The sequence below is a fragment of the Zootermopsis nevadensis genome, unplaced genomic scaffold (genome assembly GCF_977971745.1).
Source record: "Zootermopsis nevadensis isolate Lab colony 2312 unplaced genomic scaffold, Znev_1.0 Znev_ptg000001l, whole genome shotgun sequence".
Lineage (NCBI taxonomy): Eukaryota > Metazoa > Arthropoda > Insecta > Blattodea > Termopsidae > Zootermopsis > Zootermopsis nevadensis.
In genome coordinates, this window is record NW_028259133.1 from 12,565,665 (window position 1) to 12,588,363 (window position 22,699).

The window sequence follows — 22,699 nt, forward strand, 5'->3', positions numbered from 1 at the left end:
GGTGCGTACAGCCTCCATTATCAGGGCGATGAGCCCTGTTGGTGAAGGTAGTAATAACCTCCGAAACGTCTGTGACGTTTAACAAGACTACACGAAGCAACGTCACAGAAGACTGTCGTCTTCATACTCACTGGCGTGGAAACATGAAATCTCAAAACTTTTTGTACAAACCATTTAAAGCTCAGTGCCACTTGATTCAACAATCAGTAATTGCATTTTGTATTTTTTTGTATTTTGAATGATTTTCAGTGTAAGAAGCGATTATTTAATCAAACACCGTAATCAAACTGAACTTTGTGATGGAGAAGTGTTGTGTTTCCTTTGTGGTACGAACTGAATGTTATGTAAACGAGCTTGGACTGCAAGGGATTGCTGTTCTACGCGTTTGATACAGCGAAGATAAATAATCCCACTAGCAAACCAGTCAGTCCCCATTTCACATAACGTCTTCACATACGTGCTTTCTTACGAGGTAATTTAAAGTGGAGGTATGCACGATACGACTGAACCCTGATATCACCATGGCAGCGAGGAAGAGCCCATTGCCAAGCAGTCAGCGGTAATGAAGACGCATCACACTCAGTAACTGGCTTGTTTGACAGTCGAGTCATTTGATTTGTAGTCGCAGGACGAGTTTTTATTGTGTTGTTTGTTTTTGCTTCGACTCCATCTGCTGAAATTTCACCTAGACACACCTCTTTCTCTGCACCTATAGTATTCGGTTTCCACCCTAATCTTCTGAAGCCTAGGATCCTGTTCCTGTCTTCACTACAAGGGCCAATTGTTTAAGTAAATAATTGCAATTTATATTGAGAATCTTTCGAAACCCATAATATTCTCTGTTAAAAAACGTTTAAGCAGGAGGTACAAACATTTACCACTGAGTTTAAGTGTTGATTTGACAACAGCGTTATTTAAATACAAGAAACAACTTTAGATGCTTGAAAGTAATAGCAGAATGTAGTGTATGAGGTTTTTACGGCGGCGAGTCAGAAGATTGCTGATGATGGAGGCAGCAGGGACCTTTGAAACGTCGTTAAACTTTTACCAGACTACACGGCACAATAACTCAGAAGACAGCGATATTTAGTCCGTATTTTATCAGTGCATTTACTTGTAGGCTTACGTGTTTTAATATAGGTCCAGTACATTGTACTTAGTATTCTGCTGGTCATATATTTGTGCTTAAAATTATCAATATATTCTTAAATTCGTGTGACTTCGTTTTATTTCATGAGGGGCCCGATGAAATCGTGTTTCCTCATTTTAAAAGGGCCTGAAACAGTTTATGCGACTTGGAAACAAATGACTGAACGTGAGATAGTGAACGGTTTTTTAAGTGCTTCTGCGTGCGTGATTTAAACATATGTTGTCATATATGAGCTGCTTTCGAAGTTCGATTTCTTCAGACTGATCGCTCCTGTTTTAAGCATGGATGTGTTTAATGGGAAGAAAATACGAACATAACAATCATCCCAAAAATTGAACATCACAAAGTAAAGGGAACTTTTAAAGTACATCGAGGAATAGAAAGGAATTACAGAAATGGGTTGTCGACGCTACTGAGAATCTCTGTTCATTTTTGTGCTGTTTTTTTAAAGTGTCGTCAATAGTGTTGGCCAATTCACGTAACGTTTTCATAAGAAATATAAAGAAAATGGAAAAAACGCTTCACTTCGCACCGAAGAAACATTTTAGTTACCTTCCAGATTTTATTTTTGTTTTGTTTCTTACATTCTCATTCACTTCTTTTGATCTCTTTCTCTGTCGAAAATTGCTTCTCTCCTTTCCATTTGCCGCCCCCTTGGCCCCGCACCAAACATCTACATCAAACGCTTTGTTGTACAAGGAATGTTGCATTTGTCGATAAGTATGTATATACACGCAGTTTTTATGTTCTTAGAAGGGACGTGGGGTGTGGTGGTAGAATCGGAGGGTGTTTCTCTTCTTACTTTGCTCTGTTGCTGCTTGATTCTATGTAAGTTGTATATTTTCTACTTTATAAATCATAAGGTAAGGGGCCATTTTTCTCCCAGATACTTTCCATTATGTGTATGTCAGAAAGGGCCGCCATACTCGTGGAAAACGATGCGACTGCGCACGTTTGTATGCACGTATCTGTGCTTTCTCAGTGTGAACCTATGACTAGTTAAGGTACCTGTTCTTCACCGAAGTTTTATTTATCATAAAATGTATTTAAATGGTGATAATTTTATTATTTAATGTGTCTTAATTTCTTAAATTTTAATAAAACGTATAATAAACCTAAAAAGTATAAATATCACTTAAATCAGGTATTAAAGTTACGGATTTGCAAGAAATACCTAATTGTGTGATATCTGAGATTCTCACGGCTTTGAAAATATCGATTTTAGCGTTATGAGTTGTGACACCATGTTGTCTCTACATGGTTACCAACACTTTCGATAAATTTGCCGTATTCGAAGCGTTGGTTACCACTACAAGGCAGTAAGGTGTCAAAACTGAAAATACCACAGCCGACAAACTTTGAATTACTTAGAAACTTTTATTGATAACCTTTTGATTTTGTACAGTACCCTAGTCCGTTCCAAAATTGAATATTCATATTGCTTCGAACACTATCACTATTATTGACTCCTCTAAACTGGAAAGAATTCAAGGGAAATTTGTAGCTTTATATTACACTAGGTTTTTAATGGAGTATGTGACTATAATTATGATGATATATTAGTCAGATTAAATTTCTTAACGCTTCATTTAAGGAGGAGGTATCTGGATACCCTTTTCCTCGTTAATGTTTGTAAAGGCAAAATTAGTTGCTCATCTGTCTTTGATACAGTTATTCTGCGCATACCCACTAGGTCTATACCTGTACGTCCTAATTTCAAGGTCAGTCCCTCAGCCAGTTATGTTTCTGCTGCCAATGCAGTCTATAGAAGCATCGTATTTTGCTTACTGATGCCAGTCACCTCTCTAAATAAAAATAATTGTTCTCTTTTCTTATATCACTTTTCTGTTTTTAATTGTATTTTATTGTGTCTCATTTTTTCTCCTCTGTATCACCTTTTCGTTTTTAATTAATTTTATCGTGTTTCATTTTGTTTTTAATTTTAGTGCTTGCCTGTGATTAGCTCTAGAGCTGCTGTCAAGCACCTAAGTAAATGGATTGAATCAAATTTAATTGAATTATACTTATAAGTTTCATATTGTACATCTGGGTTATGTTTTGTTAGTTTCACAATGTTACTTCTTCATTTTTAAGGCACTAGTAGATTTCAGTGCATTATATTTTATCCTGTACTGTTGTTCAGTGCTTGGCTGTAACTGGCCTTATCTGGCTGTTGTTAAGCACTTAAATAAATTAATCGAATTATTATTATAGTTTTTTCAAACACGACGTTTCAGAAAATTAATGATTACGTCATCAGATAAGAGGGGAATTTTCCTGCTTTGCTGGACGTCTTTAAGAGAGCCAGTGTCGATCCATTTTCTGAAACATCGTGTTTAAAAACCTAAGACGATGGAAATTGCCCTAAATATAATAATCATGTTTATGATCACAAAGTATCGTTAAAAGAATTTGGTGTTTCCATGACTTATTCAGGTTCTAGAAACGAAATAATACATCATACATCTCTTCTGTTGTGCACCGCAGTGTCGCTGTTTCGTCTTAAGTCCTTTAAAAACCAGATGTACCTGTTTCTTCATTAAACTACATTTATTTTCCTAACGGCGACTGAGAAATAACGTATATCGCTGTATGCATTATCATACCCTATATCGTCTTATAGCAGGAAGATTGGGCTTCTGAGCATTTAAATTGCGTTAAACAAAACGTAGCCAGAAAAAAACTCATTCAGTACAAATTTTATTCACGCAAATAATCTCAAACTACGCCATTTTTTTCCAGAATGACGCAGTACAGGTCTGTATGCGCCCTATGTGTATGTACACCCCTATCTAGCTTCATTATAAATTTCACATTCAAATGGAAAGGTCAACTGTGATGAAATTGCAAAATATCATATTAAAATTATAGTAATGCAGGTATTCGTAAACATTTTAAGTTTTGTTTCCAATCTGTATGCTTACGACTTGTATAAATCGCCATGTTAATGTTTATTTTGAAATATTTTGATTACCAACACTTCATTCCCATGGATTGATATTCGTTTCAAAACACTTTAGCAAGTTTTTGGACACCAGTGGCATTAATTATCATTTAAGAATGAAAATAATTTTATGGGCTTAATGCATTTGGATACCAATAAAACTTCACTGACTTCGTAGAGCAGAGATAAAGACGTTTTCCGTCTTTTATGGGTCTTAGAATTTTATTATTGTGTTCACAAACTCCCACCATTGTACGTTATACTGAATCCAAGTAACACCCTCATAATTTCTTTAAGATCCGTTTTAATATTATCCTCCCATCTACGCCCATCACTCCCAACTTGTCTCTTACCTTCAGGTTTTTCCATTATGTATTTTATGAAGATTTTATATGTTTTTTAATATCTTAAATAAATCCGTTATAAATAAATACGTTTTAGTGTTGGGTGTTCAATGTGCGTTAACGCTGGTTATACTAGTACATGAGATTTATCTCCAGTTACGGAACCATCAGCGGAATATGAACTCTGACCTGTCGCCACCTTGCGGTGACAACTGTGGCATTGACTTGGTGCATCGAACCGAGAAGTTAGTGAACTTTAAACATCTCTGAGGTGGCAAGTTGTTAGGCTTACAGAGTTTGTGCATTAACGTGATGGATGCACGATGTTCGCAAATAATGAGCACAGGTCAGTCCGTTATTGCAAAGTTCATTGCAGAGTTTCATGTTCTATTGGTCATGTACTTGTTCCACGTGACGTTAGGCAAGTCCTGTTGTCATCTTGAAAAGTACGAGTTGATAGCTCTCTACAGTGATGAATAGTGGATAAATGATACGCTTTAATAAATATACGTCACTGTTCTTTACCCACTGAAATGCTGTTTTGAGGACGAAATACATTTTAAAGTAGTATACATGCGTAGAATTTGAAGTTTTCACGGCGGTGAGTCTGAATATTGCAGTCTTATGGGTTGTTGCCTCGTGTAGTCTGGTAGATGTCATGTAGATGAATTTATCGCCCTGGTGATGGAGGCAGCATTGACCTCTGAAACGTTTGTGGACATCTACCAGACTACACGTCGTAACTACCCAGAAGACAGCAATCTTTAGTATGCATACATTTTACCTGGGGAGACTGAGTAAATCCACAAAAACGCCGGTCAGGACAGCCCATTTCTTGGCAGGGATCCGAATACGTAACCTTTCGAGTAAGAAGCAAAGTGCTAACTACTGTGCAGAGACGTCTTGTCATCATCTTGTAGCCTGAATAGATTATGTCTATCGACGAATTTTTAAAGAGGGGCATGATATAGATTACGAATCACTTGAAATTTATTGTTATGCATGTTTATATTATGTTTTTAATGGTAAATAGGGCATAATGGTCGACAACTCTGGCCGTAGTCAGGAAGTGTTCAGAATTGTTGTTTTGTTGTTCACGAATTTCTGTGGAACACAACCATGTTTAAAACACCTAACCAACTTTAAATTAATATAGAAATGTTTTTTCAAGTTAACACCAACATTGTAAGTCACCACTAAAAGTAATTAACGAAAACACATCAGTCGCGGACACACAACGATCCAAAACCAGTTCAGGACCTATAGGCACATATTAATAATAACAGTGTTGATTTAAGTAATATGTAGATAAAGTATTTTACTTTCAGATTTGTTGAAACTTAAAACGTTAAGATTTGTAGGTATTCGTAAAATATCGTCATTGCCCAAGTGTGCCGTTGCTTTGCTTGTTCATAATTACCTGCAGTTCATCCTGTACAGACATGAGAGCCCTCGTTCGTTTTCGTCTACTGTGCTGCCTCTCGTCTGCATTGTTTTACATTTATTGTTATTCAGTAGTCAAATTGCGGAACCAGATTTTTTGTTGTACACCACTTTATCCACTTACGGAAATTTAATATCGTTTGGACGACTAATTAATCATTTGTGTCTAAGTTAGCCCTATATCTACAACATTCTGCCAGCTTTCGCGTCAATCAGTGCTGGCTGGGATTATGTGCAATAATCTCTTAGCCCCTCCTATTAAATCCGTTAGTACGAAACTTGCAAGTGAACTTTAAGCTCGTCTAAACGATACGTGGTCTTCCGTTATGTTTTGGTCATTAGCGACAATCCCGTGCTTAAGTTTATCTGCTTGCAGTGCTGTCAACACTCCCATAATTAATATTCGTGCTCTATTCAGAGCGTATTGTGTGCACGGAAAGAGAGCTCAGTTTTTGGTAAGGACGGCGTAGATCTTTGCTACATAAGATTTTCTCTGACCTAACTCACGTTGAGAGTAGACTGTTTCGTTGACAGCATTATAAAATGTATGGGAATGTTAATTCTAATAATTTGTCCACTTAAAGCTACGTCAGTTACTGTGTATTCTACTGTCACACTGAAAAACGGTGTAAGCAATGTAAGATTTGAGGTTTTCACAGCGGTGAGTATGAAGATTTCTGTCTTCTGGGTTGATAGATGTTTACCCTAATGACGGAGGCAGTATGACCTCTGAAACGTTGGTAAACATCTACCATACTACACAGCGCAACAACCCAGAAGACAGAAATCTTCATCGCCCTGATGACGGAGGCAGTATGATCTCTGAAACGTTGGTAAACATCGACCAGACTACACAGCGCAACAAACCAGAAGACAGAAATCTTCATACTAAGAATCGCCCTGATGACGGAGGCAGTATGACCTCTGAAACGTTGGTAAACATCTACCAGACTACACAGCGCAACAACCCAGAAGACAGAAATCTTCATACTAAGAATCGCCCTGATGACGGAGGCAGTATGACCTCTGAAACGTTGGTTAACATCTACCAGACTACACAGCGCAACAACCAAGAAGACAGAAATCTTCGGTGTAAGCAATGTTTAACATTGTCTTCTTATGAGAAGACTATGTTATACATTGTCAGTTGTCAGAGGTATGTTTCATACACGCGACGTTTCTGGAGTTGGCTGCACTTCCGAGTTCGTATGATTGGTTGTTAATATATCGATAGATTGTTTATTACTTTTTAAGCTCTTTCGTATCTTTGTTATTCACCTATTACATTTGGTGTACCCGCACGCTTGTCTGTCCGGCCATGGGCGTAAAATAACTCGAGGACGGCTGAACGGATTTTTATAAAATTAGATATTGGGGAATTTGAATTAAATTTGTCTTTTCGTACCACTTTTGGTTAAAGTTTGGCAATGATAACAGTTACTTTGCATATATACCTACATACATTTTTGAGGCCCGAAGTGACTGGTTGAGGGCTTTTTAGATTACGTGTTTCGTTTGTATAGGAAAAGAAGACGAACGTTGGTTCCATATGCTTTTCCTCATAAATGTAGCCTATGAAACGTAGCTATGTTACAGCTGTGAGAATTTGACTTCGTACGGGTGGTGACATTGGAAGTAATGACAAATAACATAACACAGGCTATTATTCTTAGCGCTTAATGTTCCTTCGGACCATAGTAATGAATGTATTAATATTTGTCAAATCGCAGTATATGGGTGTGTGTGGAAAATTAGTTGGACATAAATCAATCAAATAATAAATGTATGCACTTAAATCTGACACAAAACTCTCATATTAGGTCATTATTCCATTACGGTTATTCGGAATAACCTTTCTCTTGCCGAAATGCAGAAGTGTGTGAAGAATAATTTACGCGTGAAGCAGTACTCAATAGATTCGATACGTTATACTTAGTAATGAGGAATAAAAGGAAATTTTGCTTGAGTAAAGTGGAATTGTTTCTTAACGTGTCTTATATTGACCTGCGTTTATTGTATGAAATATTACATACTTTAATATTATTTATTATGTGATGAGCTTCTTAACTAATATGCGTTGTCCATCGGATATCGTTACAGTGATAAAATAAGGAACATGAAATGGGAGAATCATGTAGCACGCACGTACCTAAACCTAAGAGACCACATGGAGGCAATACGAACATATTGAAAAACTAAAGGAATCAGGTGTGAGGATATACAGTGGATTAAACAGGCTGGAGAGAGTCGAGTGACGAGCTATTGTAAATACGGCAATGAGCCGTAGGTTTTGCTGAAAAGGCCGAACAGTATTGGATTAGTAGAGCAGATGTTTACTTCTTAAGGACTAGTTTTTGTGTAATTAGTCAGATATATGCCATTTTCTCCTTAAACTCAGATGTTTTCATTTATGCTAAAGGCAATAAAAGCAGGGTTGGATGAGTAACACTGCATTTATTATTTTTCCGTGACGTCCTCGTAATAAACAAAAGACTGCGTAAAGTCAGCATGTGAGCAAAGGACGCGCTTTGTCCTGTGCTGTTGTCGTTCCCCGCAGGAGAATTGATCAAACTGAGCAAAAAAATTCAAAGGTTTGGGATTAACACAGATTCCCTGAAGTGTGTAATTGACATTGGAAAATAAAAACAATAATCATGAAACTTTGTATATTTTATTTTAGTCATTTCTCTCAGTGCAGGACTGAATTCGCGCACTCAGTTGCGGCGTCCGGCTACCAGCATAACGCGCTTTCAGCTTCTGCGCACGCAAGGTCACGTGCTTTCTTCTAGCAGTATAGCTGCAGAAGTGTTGTTGTATTGTTTGTGTTGAGGTGCTTTCTAATTGAGTTAATTTAAAGTCTCTTAGTGGTTACTCTTATAACATTTCTAATTGAATCATTACTGCGAGTTCATTGTACTTACTGTGAAGTGCCGGTTATGTCTGTCTGTAGCTATTACCCGTGTGGACTTCGTTCCACAATACAGTGCAGGTAACTGGGTTCTGTTCTAATGCGCACATGGCCATGTAACTGAGTTCTACTTTCGTCACATTCTTCTATTAGTCGTAATTGAACAACTGAAAATAGGTCGTGGAATGATATTAACATTATTAGAAACCGCTGTTAGGTTATCATTCATTATTACAATTATATATTATTCTTGGAATGATATTTTATACAGTGATTTTTTTGAATACAACCTCAAAGATTTGCACTGTCGCCATGTTTATGATTGTAGGATTTGAGGTTTTCACAGCGGTGAGTCTAAATATTTGTCTTCTGTGTTATTGCGCCGTGTAGACTAGTATGCTACCAACGTTTCGGAGGTTATACTACCTCCGTCATCAGGGTGAACATTTATTGCCCTGATGATGGAGGCAGTATGACCTCTGAAACGTTGGTTAACATCGACCAGACTACACAGCGCAACAACCCATAAGACACCAATCTTCATGTTTATGATTGTTTAAATACAAACATTACTTTATGCATAGTCTGTTGGTTTGTGTATTACGTGTCTCCATATAAAATTTCGCTTGGTTACCTCCAGTGGTTCATATTTGCCACTGTCAAACTAAAAGGTAATTCGCATGGCCGCCATGGTGTTGGTTTGCATTATCCCCCTCGGCAAAGTTGTAGCATATAAATACACAAAAACATTGAAATAGTAATGTATTTGTAAACATCCAACCAAAAGTCCCATTCATCAAAGGGGTTCCTTTAAAAATGTTACGCCAACTGATGTAATGCAAATTTCTGATGTAACAGTCTTATAAATACGTATTCCGGTTAATAGAAAAAGCAGAAAAACCCAAAATGATATCACGTGTTTTTTGTTAAGATGTATGTGCCTCCGTGGAGCTACATACTGATTGATTTATGAATTAGAGCAGTGGTTTTGAACCTTTGACGACCTCGGGTCACATTCATTTCTTATCAGATCGATGACTGCCGTGTTGTAAATAAAGACAATCCATTGAAACTTCGTCGTAATTTGTTACAAAATTCCAACTTATTATCGCAAACACGTTTACGTAGTTTGTTGTTTAGTTTCTTGCTTTAATACATTTGATGATTTCCTTTATTAATAATTATTCACTTAAATATCTTTAAATTTTTAATTCAAATAATGGCTATTTTTTGTCGCACAGGGTAATGCAGTACTAGGAGGGCTGAGAACCTCTGCATTAGAGAAACGGAACAGTGGTGGATGTATATCGCTTTTTGCACTATAAAAAGAGTGTGTTCGTCTAACAACCAGATCGGAGACAGCGAATCTGGGAAGCCGAAAGGATTTTGTAAACAACAAAACGTACCAAATCCAGGTATTCGAGGGTCTGAAACTTCACGTCTGGATAATTCTGTCTAGGTTACGGGCGTTGGTTGGTGATATGAGTTAGAAGTAGCCATACCGTAAGTTGAGAGACCTTTTCTAACAGATTTAGACGATTCCTGATATATGGCCACAGACTTTGCCATACTGACGTTTCCGCACCAACATGTACATTGCAGGACACGGACTTTCATTAAAATAAGTTAGTTTCCGGAAGGCCTCGGCTGTTATTTGCGATACGGTTTCGGACATAAAAGAAGACGTTAGAATACAATAAAGATGTTTCCGATTTATAACCGGAATTGAGTACCAGGGTCTGATAACCTCTATCTCTATATAAGATCGTAAAAGGTAGAATCTCAGATGCTGTTATCGTATCTTGCTCGTGTTCCCCACATCTCGTTGAGCTCAAGGGGATGTTTACTGTCTCCATCACTAACAAAAATAATGCGAGAGACAGGATTCTCAAGCCCAAATATTCACCACACAGCGTGCATAGCTGTGGGCATCGTGTTTACGTTCTTTTTCTTCTTCTTCTTCTCTTGTATAGAAACAGGGATTGTGATTTGTCCATGTTTATTCCTCATAAATATCTCTGATTCTTAACTCGGCTTTTTGCTTACACTACTTGCATAGTTGCATCTGTAAAACAGTAGGATTTTGGCCTTTTATAGAGTGCAATTGTTATACAAGAAGTACAAGGCATTGTTTTCACACAATTAAGAATTTATACGTTTGTCTTGGTAACTGTACTATAATTCTTTTTAAAACTAAGATTTCCAAGGCCCCTATAAAGTGTAATGCCTAACTCACATTACGTAAACCAACTATAAGGTTTAATATAAGCTCAAATTATGCAGGATGATTGTAGGATTTAATGCAGAATCCACTATCAGGTTTGAAAACTCACATAATATAAGCGCAGTATGTTTTAATATGGAACCCTCATTACGTAGGCAAACTGAGTGGATCTTGTGTGACACATGCACTTCTGTGGAGAAAAAAATGCTGAAGTGAAGAACGTGTACAAAAGAGTAACATATTTTTCCGTTGTATTTCGTTAGAAACTCACAGTATGGAATATTTTTAAAAAATAAATGTTGTGGAGCCTAATAGTATACAGTTCACATTATGCACCATTGTTTTATATGAAGATAGTTTCAGAAAGAAAATATTTTCGGTTTGATGCACAAAATTGTCATTTTATCGGATCGATTCGAACTATGTTAGTTATATACTGTTTACTAGCCACTACTTCGGAAAACAGTGTCAGAATATACCCCGTGCAGTATACATTAAACAGAATTTGTAAAATTAGGCTTGGCTGGCTGTTTTTGGTGTCTTAATGGTTTTTTTTTCGGACATCAAGGAAATTCTCGACTGAATTTTCCCTACTCTTTTCTTTGACGGTGTTTCGCAGGGTTCTTATGGTGGTTGGATCAGATTCACTACTGACCGCAGAATTGTATTGCGTGACGGCCAGTAGCAAATTATCTAGTATAGTACCATACTAATAGTTGAAGCATTGTCAACAGTGGCGACAATGGTAGTGGTAGTAGTGGCAACACTAGCAATTGCATTCTCAGCTGAGGCTGGGGGTTCGCCCCTGGGGCAGTCCACGTGAGATTTCTGGTAGACAAGGTAGCAGTGGGACAGATTTTAGTCCGAGTCCTCCAGTTTGTCCACATCTGCTCTTTATTCGCTCATCTATTGTCTTGGGGCCGGAAAAAGGGCCCCTTAGCGGTCGCAGTTGCACAGAGACGTAGTCTCGTCCCATAGCAAAAATAACCAGCAGTAGACTTGAAGGGAAAATGAAAGTAATTTGTTACAGAACAACAGAAGTTTCTCAACACGGGACTCTGGCCGTAGGTCAGAAGAACAGCTTTGTCTGGTAAATATTTTTGTTGGTTGTAAAACATTACTTCTGTGTGGAAACTTTATTTTGCATTTCATAATATTTAGAACCTAAATGCTAAGATATAGATGAAAATTAGGATTACATAATTGTGCAAATGTTTTTGTAAACGTTTATTTTTATGAATTTAAAACGTAGATAGAAAAGAGTAGTAACATTTCGCTGTTGAAACAGTCGTTGATACTTCCAATATTGGTCGAGTATCAGCTCATGAAAGATGTGATAAAAGTTCAATTTCAGATGCAGTGTCCAGTTACGGTGTTGCCCCATCACAAGCACAGTGACATGCGTTGTCACTCGGGTAGCAAATGCAGGCTGCCTGTCGAATTAATTAATCACAGCCCTGTATAGCAAATAAGTGGACCAAATTGGTTCAAAGAGATTGTATTATTTAAACCAGTTAAACCTGTAATACACATGCATATTACATATAGAAAATTAAGTGATGGGGCCACATATATAAATTCGTAATTATCACATCTATCAGGTCACTGAATTAGAGGGGCTATGATTTGTTGCTAATTAACTAATTATATATTGCATTAAAGCGGCGTACACCCTCCAGTAGAAGTGGAAGTGTGAGAATTCTGCCCTGAAACAAATTTTCGTTGATAATAGTATTGTTAAAATAGTTTAAAATTTGATGATTTCTTTTACCTTAATGATCGAAATTAATAACAATGTTAGGGCTATGAATAACATCGGTATGTGTGCCGATATGGATTCTGAGCTATGTGACCGTAGCGTAGGTCATAATGGTGATACCCTGGCAAGCAGCGCTGGAATTTAAGCTCCATCTGTCATCAAATCTTGTAGCACATATCTCAGTCCTTGTGAAACTTTATTCCTTCACATAAGGTTCTCAAATTTCATATGCAGCTAGGCGCGGTGCTCCGAAGTTTGGAAATTTTGGAAACCGTGTTAACTCACAATAAACCTGGTCGTTATGGTGCTCAGATTTAACCTGGCTATTTTTTGGGTAGGGGGAGCTACTGAAAACCAAGTATGAAGAATTCTCGCATTATCGACGAACTCAAATACAATTTTGGACAGGAGATTGCAACCATTTCTCCGGATATGTTGCAGTTTGTATGTATGTATTTTGAAACATCGCATTCATGGACGTCGGGGGTGACCACTTTCATCACCTTATCTAATAGGATGCAGTTTTACAAGTTTTGAGGTGTGTACCTACAACACTTGATGACCATCGGTGCATAAACAGGCCTATTGGTTTTATTACTCAGCATCTGGTATCTTTAGCGAGAGGTCTACTCGTTCATGTAGGCCTCTGAAGATAAAACGAAGGAATAGTATTATTAATAAATGTCTGTCAGATACATCTTCATCAAAAAACTAGCTCGTTTTAACCCGGCCTATTTCTTAAACTGCGCTCGATCAGTATAAGTGACTATTTTTTGTGACATAAAATATATTTGGTGCTCGAAAAGAATTAATTAAGTCAAACGTAAGTTTTATAGACTTAAGCCCTTTTTATCTAGTACCAAAAATACATTCCTGTCCGTCAAATCTGTGATACACTGTTGTGGTAACGCTTTATGAATCTCGGTTGCCAAGCAACGAGACATCAGTGGACTTAATACACGTTTGCACTATAAAACCGATTATGAACCCATAGCTACAAACCTTTCGCGGAGATAAACTGAAAGAGAAACAGTTGGTAGTATACACAAACGTACAGATTATCTCTTAGCTTTCAGTGTTTTTGAACTTTGAAATTATCGTAAGATCGGTTTTGTTTAGTATAATTGAAGCCATAAATACACGTTTACATTAATTACACAAGTAAGTGTTAATAATCTGAACTTATGTATTTTGTGTGGGTATAAATGCCACAACTATAGCTAAGCTGAAAGTGACTGGGTTGCAACGCCGTGTAGTCTGGCTACACGGCGCTGTAACCCAGAAGACAGCCATCTTCAGCTAAGCCGTTTGTGACATTACAAAATTAGACCTTTGTTTTGATTTCGTCCATGTTTGGCGGGTCCCTGTCACCACGGCATGGCATTTCCTCAGGTTTGCGGATGGAGGAACAGCCTCCAGTTATAGAGGTTAGCTGTGAATATAATGAATAAGCATTGATGACTGTCTTTACAGCTTGGGGGTTGGGCGTAAGGCTAACAACCTTTCACCGTAAAACTGTATTGTTACGAAAAATTTTAGGAGATTGGATTTTTCTGGCCCAGGACAGGGACCGGTGGAAGGCTTTGGTTAATTCGATGATAAACTTTCGGGTGCTCTAAGCCATCTAGTAAGTTTTGATTTCGTGAAATGTTAAGTTCAACAAAATCAGTGCAAGATAAGGACAAGTGCAATTCATATCATACTCATTTCTTTGTATAGTAAGCCTTTAAAATGAAGCTAAACGTAGTCTAATTATTTTTTTTATATTTTGTGTTCAATAAGGTATTACTTAGTACCGTGTGATTGCATGCTTCTTCTGAAGAATTTTCAATTTTTCAGATATACAGAGTGATTCAAAAGGTTAGGGCCAAACTGAAGGAGCGTGCAGAGGGACTCAAGAGAGGACAACTTTCGAATAGGAATCTATGTCCTCCGAAGTTATCCTGAGTCAGTTGAGGCCATTGGAGGCAGGGAAGTCTGATAAAATACCGCTGAAATAATCGTACTTTGCTATTCTCTTACTAACTTAATTTTATTCTTTGGCTTCGACTGACTCAGGATAACTTCGAAGGACATGGATTCCTATTCGAAAGTTGTTCTCTCTGAGTCCCTCTATACGCTCTTTCAGTTTGGCCCTAACATTTTGAATCACTCTGTATAATACGAATCAGAGATGAAACGTAATTGGAATTTCTGTATACTCCAATATGGAGTGCATTCTTTTCTTTTTGTTATTAATATGGGTTAAATATTAAAAATTAATGAGACCACTTTTAAGGTCGCCAGTAAATTTTTATAAACTACAGTTAAATTCAATAACAAGAGTTCAGACTAAAAAGTTTCAGAAGCCGTAAATTTACAACTTTTAAAAAACGATTAAATGTAGAAAGCAAACACAGAACTGGCTCTTCGGAACAAGGTGCACAGAATTTAAAACGCGAGATAACGCGGTGACGTGGGATCAGCTTTATATGAAAAAAGCAAACACTGACCAATCTTCATTTGACGGCCGTTAACAAGCAACACCCACATTTGCATGTCTTGACACGCTGAGGGATGTCTTCGTATGATGATAGTGTGTCGTATTCGGGAGGTATCCAGTATTTTTCCTCAGTCCTTTCCAACGAGAACCAGGACCGTGTTATAACAGAAGCTACGAACAATTATCACATCACATTGATAATTCAAAATAATTTTACAATGCCTAATTTTAACGTATGTGACATAGATGATTCATGGTCGTAAAGTAACATGAAAAGAGGCAAGTTACCAAAAATTATAATTAACTCTTCTCGAGCTACCTGTCTTGTCAGGTGGTTGAATGGAGAACGTTACGAGAACCATCTTTTTTCTCGTCCTCAGGGTAGTAGCCCGGTAAGAATTCATAATACTTAGTCGCCATGAAAGCTTCAGATCATACAGTACCAGAAATTATAATATTTGACAAATATTTAACAAACATATGCGTTAATAGTAGTGTATGACTAAGCATAAGATTAACGACATTGTTATTAAATGTTTTAATAAAATAATCACACAGCAATTAGACCTGTTCTCGATGAGATTTCAGGTTCTAACGACGATAAATATGACTGGCTGTCATCTGGGATTTTGCGTCTTGTAGTCCGGAAGATATTGGCCGTGCGTACTGCTTTCACGAGTCATTGCCCTGATGATCGGGAAAGGAAGTATGACTGAAACGTCGGTCAGTATCATCTTGACTACACGGCGCAATATTCCAGCAGAAAACAGTGCTTCATTTCGAACGGTCCACAGCTTACCTTGATCCACAGAAATTAGACGCTGAAGATTGCTGTCTTCTGAGTTGTTGCGCTGTGTAGTCTGGTAGACGTCTACTGGACTACACGGTGCAACATCCCAGAAGACAGCAACCTTCAGACTCACCTCTGTGAAAACCTCAAATGTTACTAATAAAAACGCTTTCTGTAGAATCTTAAGCCATTTTAAGCCTATTATTTCCGCGAATATTGCTAATTTTAGATGTGATTCATCGATGCCGTATACGCTGATAGATTTGTTGTTTAACGTAAACACATGTTACATGTAGTTTATTGCGGTCCAGAAGGCGGTTAACTTCGAAGACTAGTCCGCGTGACTCTTTCCGCCCATTCGTAAACTTTCCCGTGGCTTAAAAACTACCACAAGGTCGAATCAGTGGCAGATGGTATTATTCAGTGCATACCATCAGTGGGTAAACAATGTTAAATGTGCTAAAAGAAGTATCGTTTCTCAAAAGATAATAAAAAACGGCTGTTTTTCATCGCTACCAACATAAGTAATGATGTTCAGTAAATTTTCCATTGTAATGTATTGCTTTTAAGTCATAACAGTATTTTCATTTAATCGTGTTTGTATGCGTTAAAAACAGTGATTATTTATATCAGAACTCAATTTAAAGGGTTTAATGAATTAGAAGTTTCTTATTTTAATGGCATTAAAATCAAATTTATAATTTAATGTGTGTGTCCACTTTTCTTTGATTCAGTGTTTATGGAATGAACAAAAAGGATGTAGACTACTTGACTTGACAGGGTTAAAATATTTTACTTGTTATGAACTTACTCAGTAATTGCGTATCTCTACACGTTGGTTTATATTTGGGTCTGTTAGTTACCGTTCAGTTATTATCAATGTAGTTTTAACTTTAATTTTTGTAAACTTTGTACTTAAGTGTAGCTTTAATATAATTTATTTGTTGGTATTAAATGTTCTTCTTAAATATATTTATATCAAATTATTTGGCATATTAAGAGTCGTTCCCTTCTCTGCTAACCAATTACTTCTTTATTTGATGTGAGTCTGATCGTCCATAATCGCGGGTGTTGACAATGGGATTTGTGTGTTTGTGTCAGTGTCCATCTGTCTGTCTGTCTGTCTGTAGACCGACACACGAGCCATGCTGAACAAAGCCAGCGCATGAACATCAATATGTTTGATCATGACCATGCCTTGCGGGCAGTATTACCGACACAAGGGGCGGGAGGTGGAGAATAGCCTATGCATGCGAACACAACAGCGCAGGGCCTGTGTCAAAAACCCCTTTTATATAGAGGTTAAAAGAGAAAGGGGGTGGCGAGGTATCAAACATAGTAGTGTGTAGGTTATAGCTTTGATGGGAGATCATGTTATAGAGAATGAGTGATCTAAATAGGCAAAATACGTAAAATATCAGCGCCACGGTATATGCTGCTAAAGACTGTGAAAGTACAGATATGATCTAACGTTAGCACTTTAGTAGTCATGGTTTAACAAAATAGGGTCGTGACGCGAATGTGTAGGTATATGGAGTATCGATTATGTAAACTTATGAACGATATTCGTTACATTTAGATTTGATGCCTTATCTGGTGGCAGTAACATAACGTTTTGCATAAATTTTCACATCTGCTCTGAACGAAATGCTGACAGAATACGCTGTTGAATACTATATCACATGAATAACTTGTATACTCATTTTATTAGGTCTATTAAAATTTAAGAATTTTTATTCTGTACTGTGATTCAAATAACAAATCCATGAGCCAAAAGAGAAATTTAAAGTGACATTTATAGACTCCAACATACGAAATGCGATATTCACTTAGTGTGATTCAGTTACATTCTACAAATGAATTTTGTTTCGACTTTTACAGCCAGGGAGTGATTTTGTTAAGTAATTGAAATAAATACAGTCATAGTCACACTCTTCGTTAGTTTAGTAATACACGTCAGATATAAAACTATAGACATCAATAAAAATCTTATTCAGACTAAACCCATGCTTAAAAGTGAAAAGAGTTGAAACAGCCACGTTCAAACTCGCCGCCGTGAGAACCTCAACTCTCACCAAGAAATGCAGTTGAATTCCGATTATGTGGGTTGATCTGAAAATGTATTTTCCCGGATAATCCGCAAAAATAAAATAAAAATAAGCAAGTGTAATATATACGCACGTTTATTTACACACATACACTACTTAATTTTTTAATACTTGCTGATAAGAGATAGGATTTATTATAAAATTTAATACAGTATATACAAGCTGTTTTTTAAAAAAGGGATTCTGCCTGATTGTCATAACCTTCTATTTTCAAGAACTTAGGTTTTAGCAACAACACATCTATATTAATACGTTAAGTAATATATCATTGTTATATTTATTGCTTTATTTTTAAACTTTATGAGTTTTACATTAAATTTTATAAATTAATTTTTAATTCTTCTTTAAACTAGATAGACTCCAGTTAATCCGCTCCCGAATAATCTGGAGTCTACTGTAAATGTGTTGCTAATTCCTTTTGAAACAGTAATGACATCTGCCTCTATTTGCATGAGGGCCATATAATAATTTAGTAACATGCCATGAAAAGTATTGGATCGTGGAGGTATAGTTAAACACATTATTAGCTCTGCACTAGATTGAGGAAATTTGTTACCTTCAGGCTGTAGTCGATTTCCCCCTAGACAAAGGGCTCCTTGCTGTACATGATATTGACTAGATAACGCACTGATGAGTGTGGACTTGATAACAAAGAGAAATCTCCGTAACCTTTCCGGGAATCTAACCTTCGACCGCCCAGCTCATAGCCAGTCAATATTATACTGAGTTGCCCCGACTCATTTAGGACACATAATTTAAGATGTAAGCTCGTCCATTTTAAGATTGTTGTTAGACTATTCTGTGGGACCTTCATAAAGGTTATTACACATCACATAACTGATTGATAAATAAATTACATTGCGGAAGACAAAGAGTGTTCATATATCACGGACATAGGGGTAGTGTTGCATAGAATTTGAACTTCACTTTATTACAAGGATCTATAAAATGCTTGCTAATGGAAGATCTAGGATATATTTTGTTCCTTATTATGTACATCAGATATATCATCTACAAGAAGTTGGAATCTTGGCTGAGATAATTGTTACTCTTTCTATAGTTATCCAGACACAGCTGTAGGCTGTTCATTTACCACTAGCGGATGACGACGACGTTAAACACAGTAAAAATATTTTACTGATAAAGTATATACATTATATTAGGTCTGGGTCTTTACGGGGGTGATTGTGTCAATGGCGGTTTTCTGAATCTTGACGCTTTGTAGACTTGTAAGTGGATGCCATACAAAATGTAGGTCTACGATGTCTTTTTTCATAGATATCAGAACCGGTACAACGTGGCTAGGTAGTTTTAATTTGAAGAATTCCGTCTTCTGAGTTGTTGCGCAGTATGACCTCTGAAACGTTGGTTAACATCGACCAGACTACACAGCACAATAACCCAGAAGACAGAAATCTTCATACTCATCGCCCTGATGACGGAGGCAGTAAGACCTCTGAAACGTTGGTTAACATCGACCAGACTACACAGCGCAACAACCCAGAAGACAGAAATCTTCATACTCACCGCTGTGAAAACCTCAAATCTTACGAACTGTATCGCCCTGATGACGGAGGCAGTATGACCTCTGAAACGTTGGTTAACATCGACCAGACTACACAGCGCAACAACCCAGTAGACAGAATTCTTCATACTCACCGCTGTGAAAACCTCAAATCCTACATAGTTTTAATTTATTTTCTAAGCGCATCTTAAATGGAGAGGAATATCAGGGTATTGTAGTTATCAGAATTGTACTTTTGTCAGTGTGTTTCAACCAGTAAGTCGTGGAATAAACACGGTTTAAATGGGAACACAATGCCTTGCATTGGAAAGCGAAACGAGCTCAAAGCAAGTGGCACGAATGTTATTCGGTCCTTGGGTTACTGCGAAGATGCTCTCCGGATCAGGTTACAGGAAACTAGACAATAGGATTCGGATCCGGTTCCCTGCTACCAGAAACCAGTGCGAATATTTTCGCTGTGGAATGCAGTGAGCTCACGGCACCAGGGTTTTACAGTGTTCGCTTACAGAGTTGTATCAAACAATGTTATCGACGCAGAAGTCTGAACAATTTGGAAAAAGGCTATGAGAGTTGGGTACGTTATTTGGACCTCACAGACATGAAGTAATAGGAGGATTTAATATATTTTATTGTGAGGATTTTCACTTTCTGACGTAAGAATAAGAGATGCTATGAATAGAATTTTTACTTTGACCACAATCGAATCGCTACTTAGCAACGTGTCATACCGTCTGCAGAAGGCACCTTTGAAATAAATGACATCCATTACACGTGGCTCCAAGCATTAAATTATTGAATCGCATACTAAGACATACTGAATGAGACATAGCCTGACATCTTGAGTTTAGTTTCTTGCTTCTTAAATGCATGTTTGAGTACTTTTGTAAATCTTTCATGGAGCTAGTTTATTACCAGGATCACATTACTCCCCACTCAAGCCATATGAATCCATTTCACGTCCTCGTTTTCCTTATGATATGTTTTAATAACATTCTTTTATCTACGCCAAAGTCTCTCAAATAGTCTCTGCCCTTCAGGATGGGAAGGCTGAAGTTTTATATACACAATCAAGCAACCTATATTAAAATATTTAATGATGGTTGCAATTTAATACAGTTTGACTGGACTAATGATCAAAATATCGCTCACGCCAGTACGTCAGTTGTCTTTAAACAGTCGAAGTGCAAGGATGTCTTTTTCACTGTCGAACACTACCAGGGATCACGTTCTCAACTTACCAGAATGAGTTTAAGGATACATTTTCCTTTTCTCTTGTAGCAAACAAATCGACAATTTGTTGTCTAGTGGAACTTTTCTGATGACTGCAGAACCTAAGAGAAAACTCCTGTTTCAGTTTTACACGCCCACAACATTCAGTTATGTAAGATTTGAGGTTTTCACAGCGGTGAGTATGAAGATTTCTGTCTTCTGTGTTGTTGCGCTGTGTAGTCTGGTCGATGTTAACCAACTTTTCAGAGGCCATACTGCCTCCGTCATGATGGAGGCAGTATGGCCTCTGAAACGTTGGTTAACATCGACCAGACTACACAGCGCAACAACCCAGAAGACAGAAATCTTCAACATTCAGTTAGCGTTTAAAAGCTTTTATTTATATGATATTGCATTTCAAATACATTATTTTTTATCAAGTATGAATTTTAGCTGTTAATCAGAGTCATAAGTGGTGTTTTCTCAATTTAACAGAAAACATTGATTTTATCGGTAAGTCTGTTTATAAAATGAAAATTTAATTATTCATCTCGGAAATAAATTCGATAACAAAAATTAGCAAATTAATTTTGTCCTGATAACTGAGGGAGTTAAGGACCTTTTAAACGACGGTCAGTATCTACCAGACTATACGATATAACATCCTCAATACAGCCATCTTCTCAACATTAGTGTTGCGTGGAATGTACAACGTTTTAAGCAGGATTTGAGGATCTTTCGGCAGTGAGTATGAAGTTGTCTGCCTTTTGGGCTGTAGCACTGTGCAGCCTGGTAAGATTTTACGAACTTTACAGACCCCCTTGCTACCTCCATCACCAGGGAGACGTTTTGAACTGAACGCGAGTGAATGTGGGGATTTCTTGACGTCTAAATGACTTGAAGTTCTGAAGGGGCTAATAAGTTGATTGTGGTCTATGTTTTGTGCTGAAGTGTGGTCCTGTATTTATTACGAAAGTTCCAGAAGAATGCGTCGCGTCCATATTTAGGGAACATGATGTCACAGCCCAGAAGACCACAGTCGACTTGTAAATGAAAATCCGCTTTTCAAGGACCCTTGTCCATGATTATCTTTGGTTTTAAGCTAGTTACACCATGATACCTGAAGGTAGACGCCAACAGGTTAATAATTCTGGCATGTGATAAGTTATCGGTCTGACATAAAACGACCGAAGTGTTCCTGACGGAATGGTCTGGCCACTAAACGAGTATTTCAGCCATGGCGTTGATATGTTTCGTATATTTTTGAGCTATTTTATTTCCGATAGCCACAGGATGTTTATGGGCGGTGGGACAAAACCTCCCTTTCCCACACACAAGTCCAACACAGATTTCACCCTATCCAATTTTTTGTGTTCTAATGGCCTCGTGTTTTCCGGATGAGAACACATTTATGCCTGAGGCATCTAAGTTCGCTAATGCAATGCGAGCTGCTGGAATACAATAGAGGACTCCATTGGGTCCAAAGTGGGAGGTGGGATTCACATGGATGGATGGATGTATGGCTCTAGGGGTTTACAGGCATAGATGAGGGGGTGCTTTGCTGTGGTCATAAGCAATGACTAGTGGAAGTTTTCAATTTTGATTCTGCGCTTATCTCGTGCTTTAATCTCACAATTGCATAGAAACCCTTTCACTCTTTCCTCAGTTACACCGGCGCAAACAATAAGGAACTCCATCGACAGGAAAAAAAAAGCGGTGTTTAGAACAGAACATTTTTAGTGCGATCAGTAGCTGTGTAATTTGTAGATAATTTTATTATTTTTAGTTAGTCGTATTTATTATTTTTTCAGTG

The 22,699-nt window shown here is 37.4% G+C and overlaps 1 protein-coding gene across 6 annotated transcripts in view; it reads left to right on the forward strand.

The window, feature by feature from the left end:
* LOC110829529 (uncharacterized) overlaps window positions 1–22,699 on the forward strand; it is a 475,337-nt gene that overhangs the window by 182,716 nt on the left and 269,922 nt on the right. The window contains exons 1-2 of one of the 6 annotated variants that reach the window (XM_087347233.1): window positions 8,692–8,870; window positions 10,031–10,204. The exons of the other annotated variants lie outside the window; for them this stretch is intronic. Of the exons in view, the coding sequence (XP_087203359.1) occupies window positions 10,090–10,204 (115 nt within the window). The 5' untranslated portion in view covers window positions 8,692–8,870; window positions 10,031–10,089. Of the gene's footprint in view, window positions 1–8,691; window positions 8,871–10,030; window positions 10,205–22,699 lie in introns of those variants that run through there. 6 annotated transcript variants of the gene reach the window in all.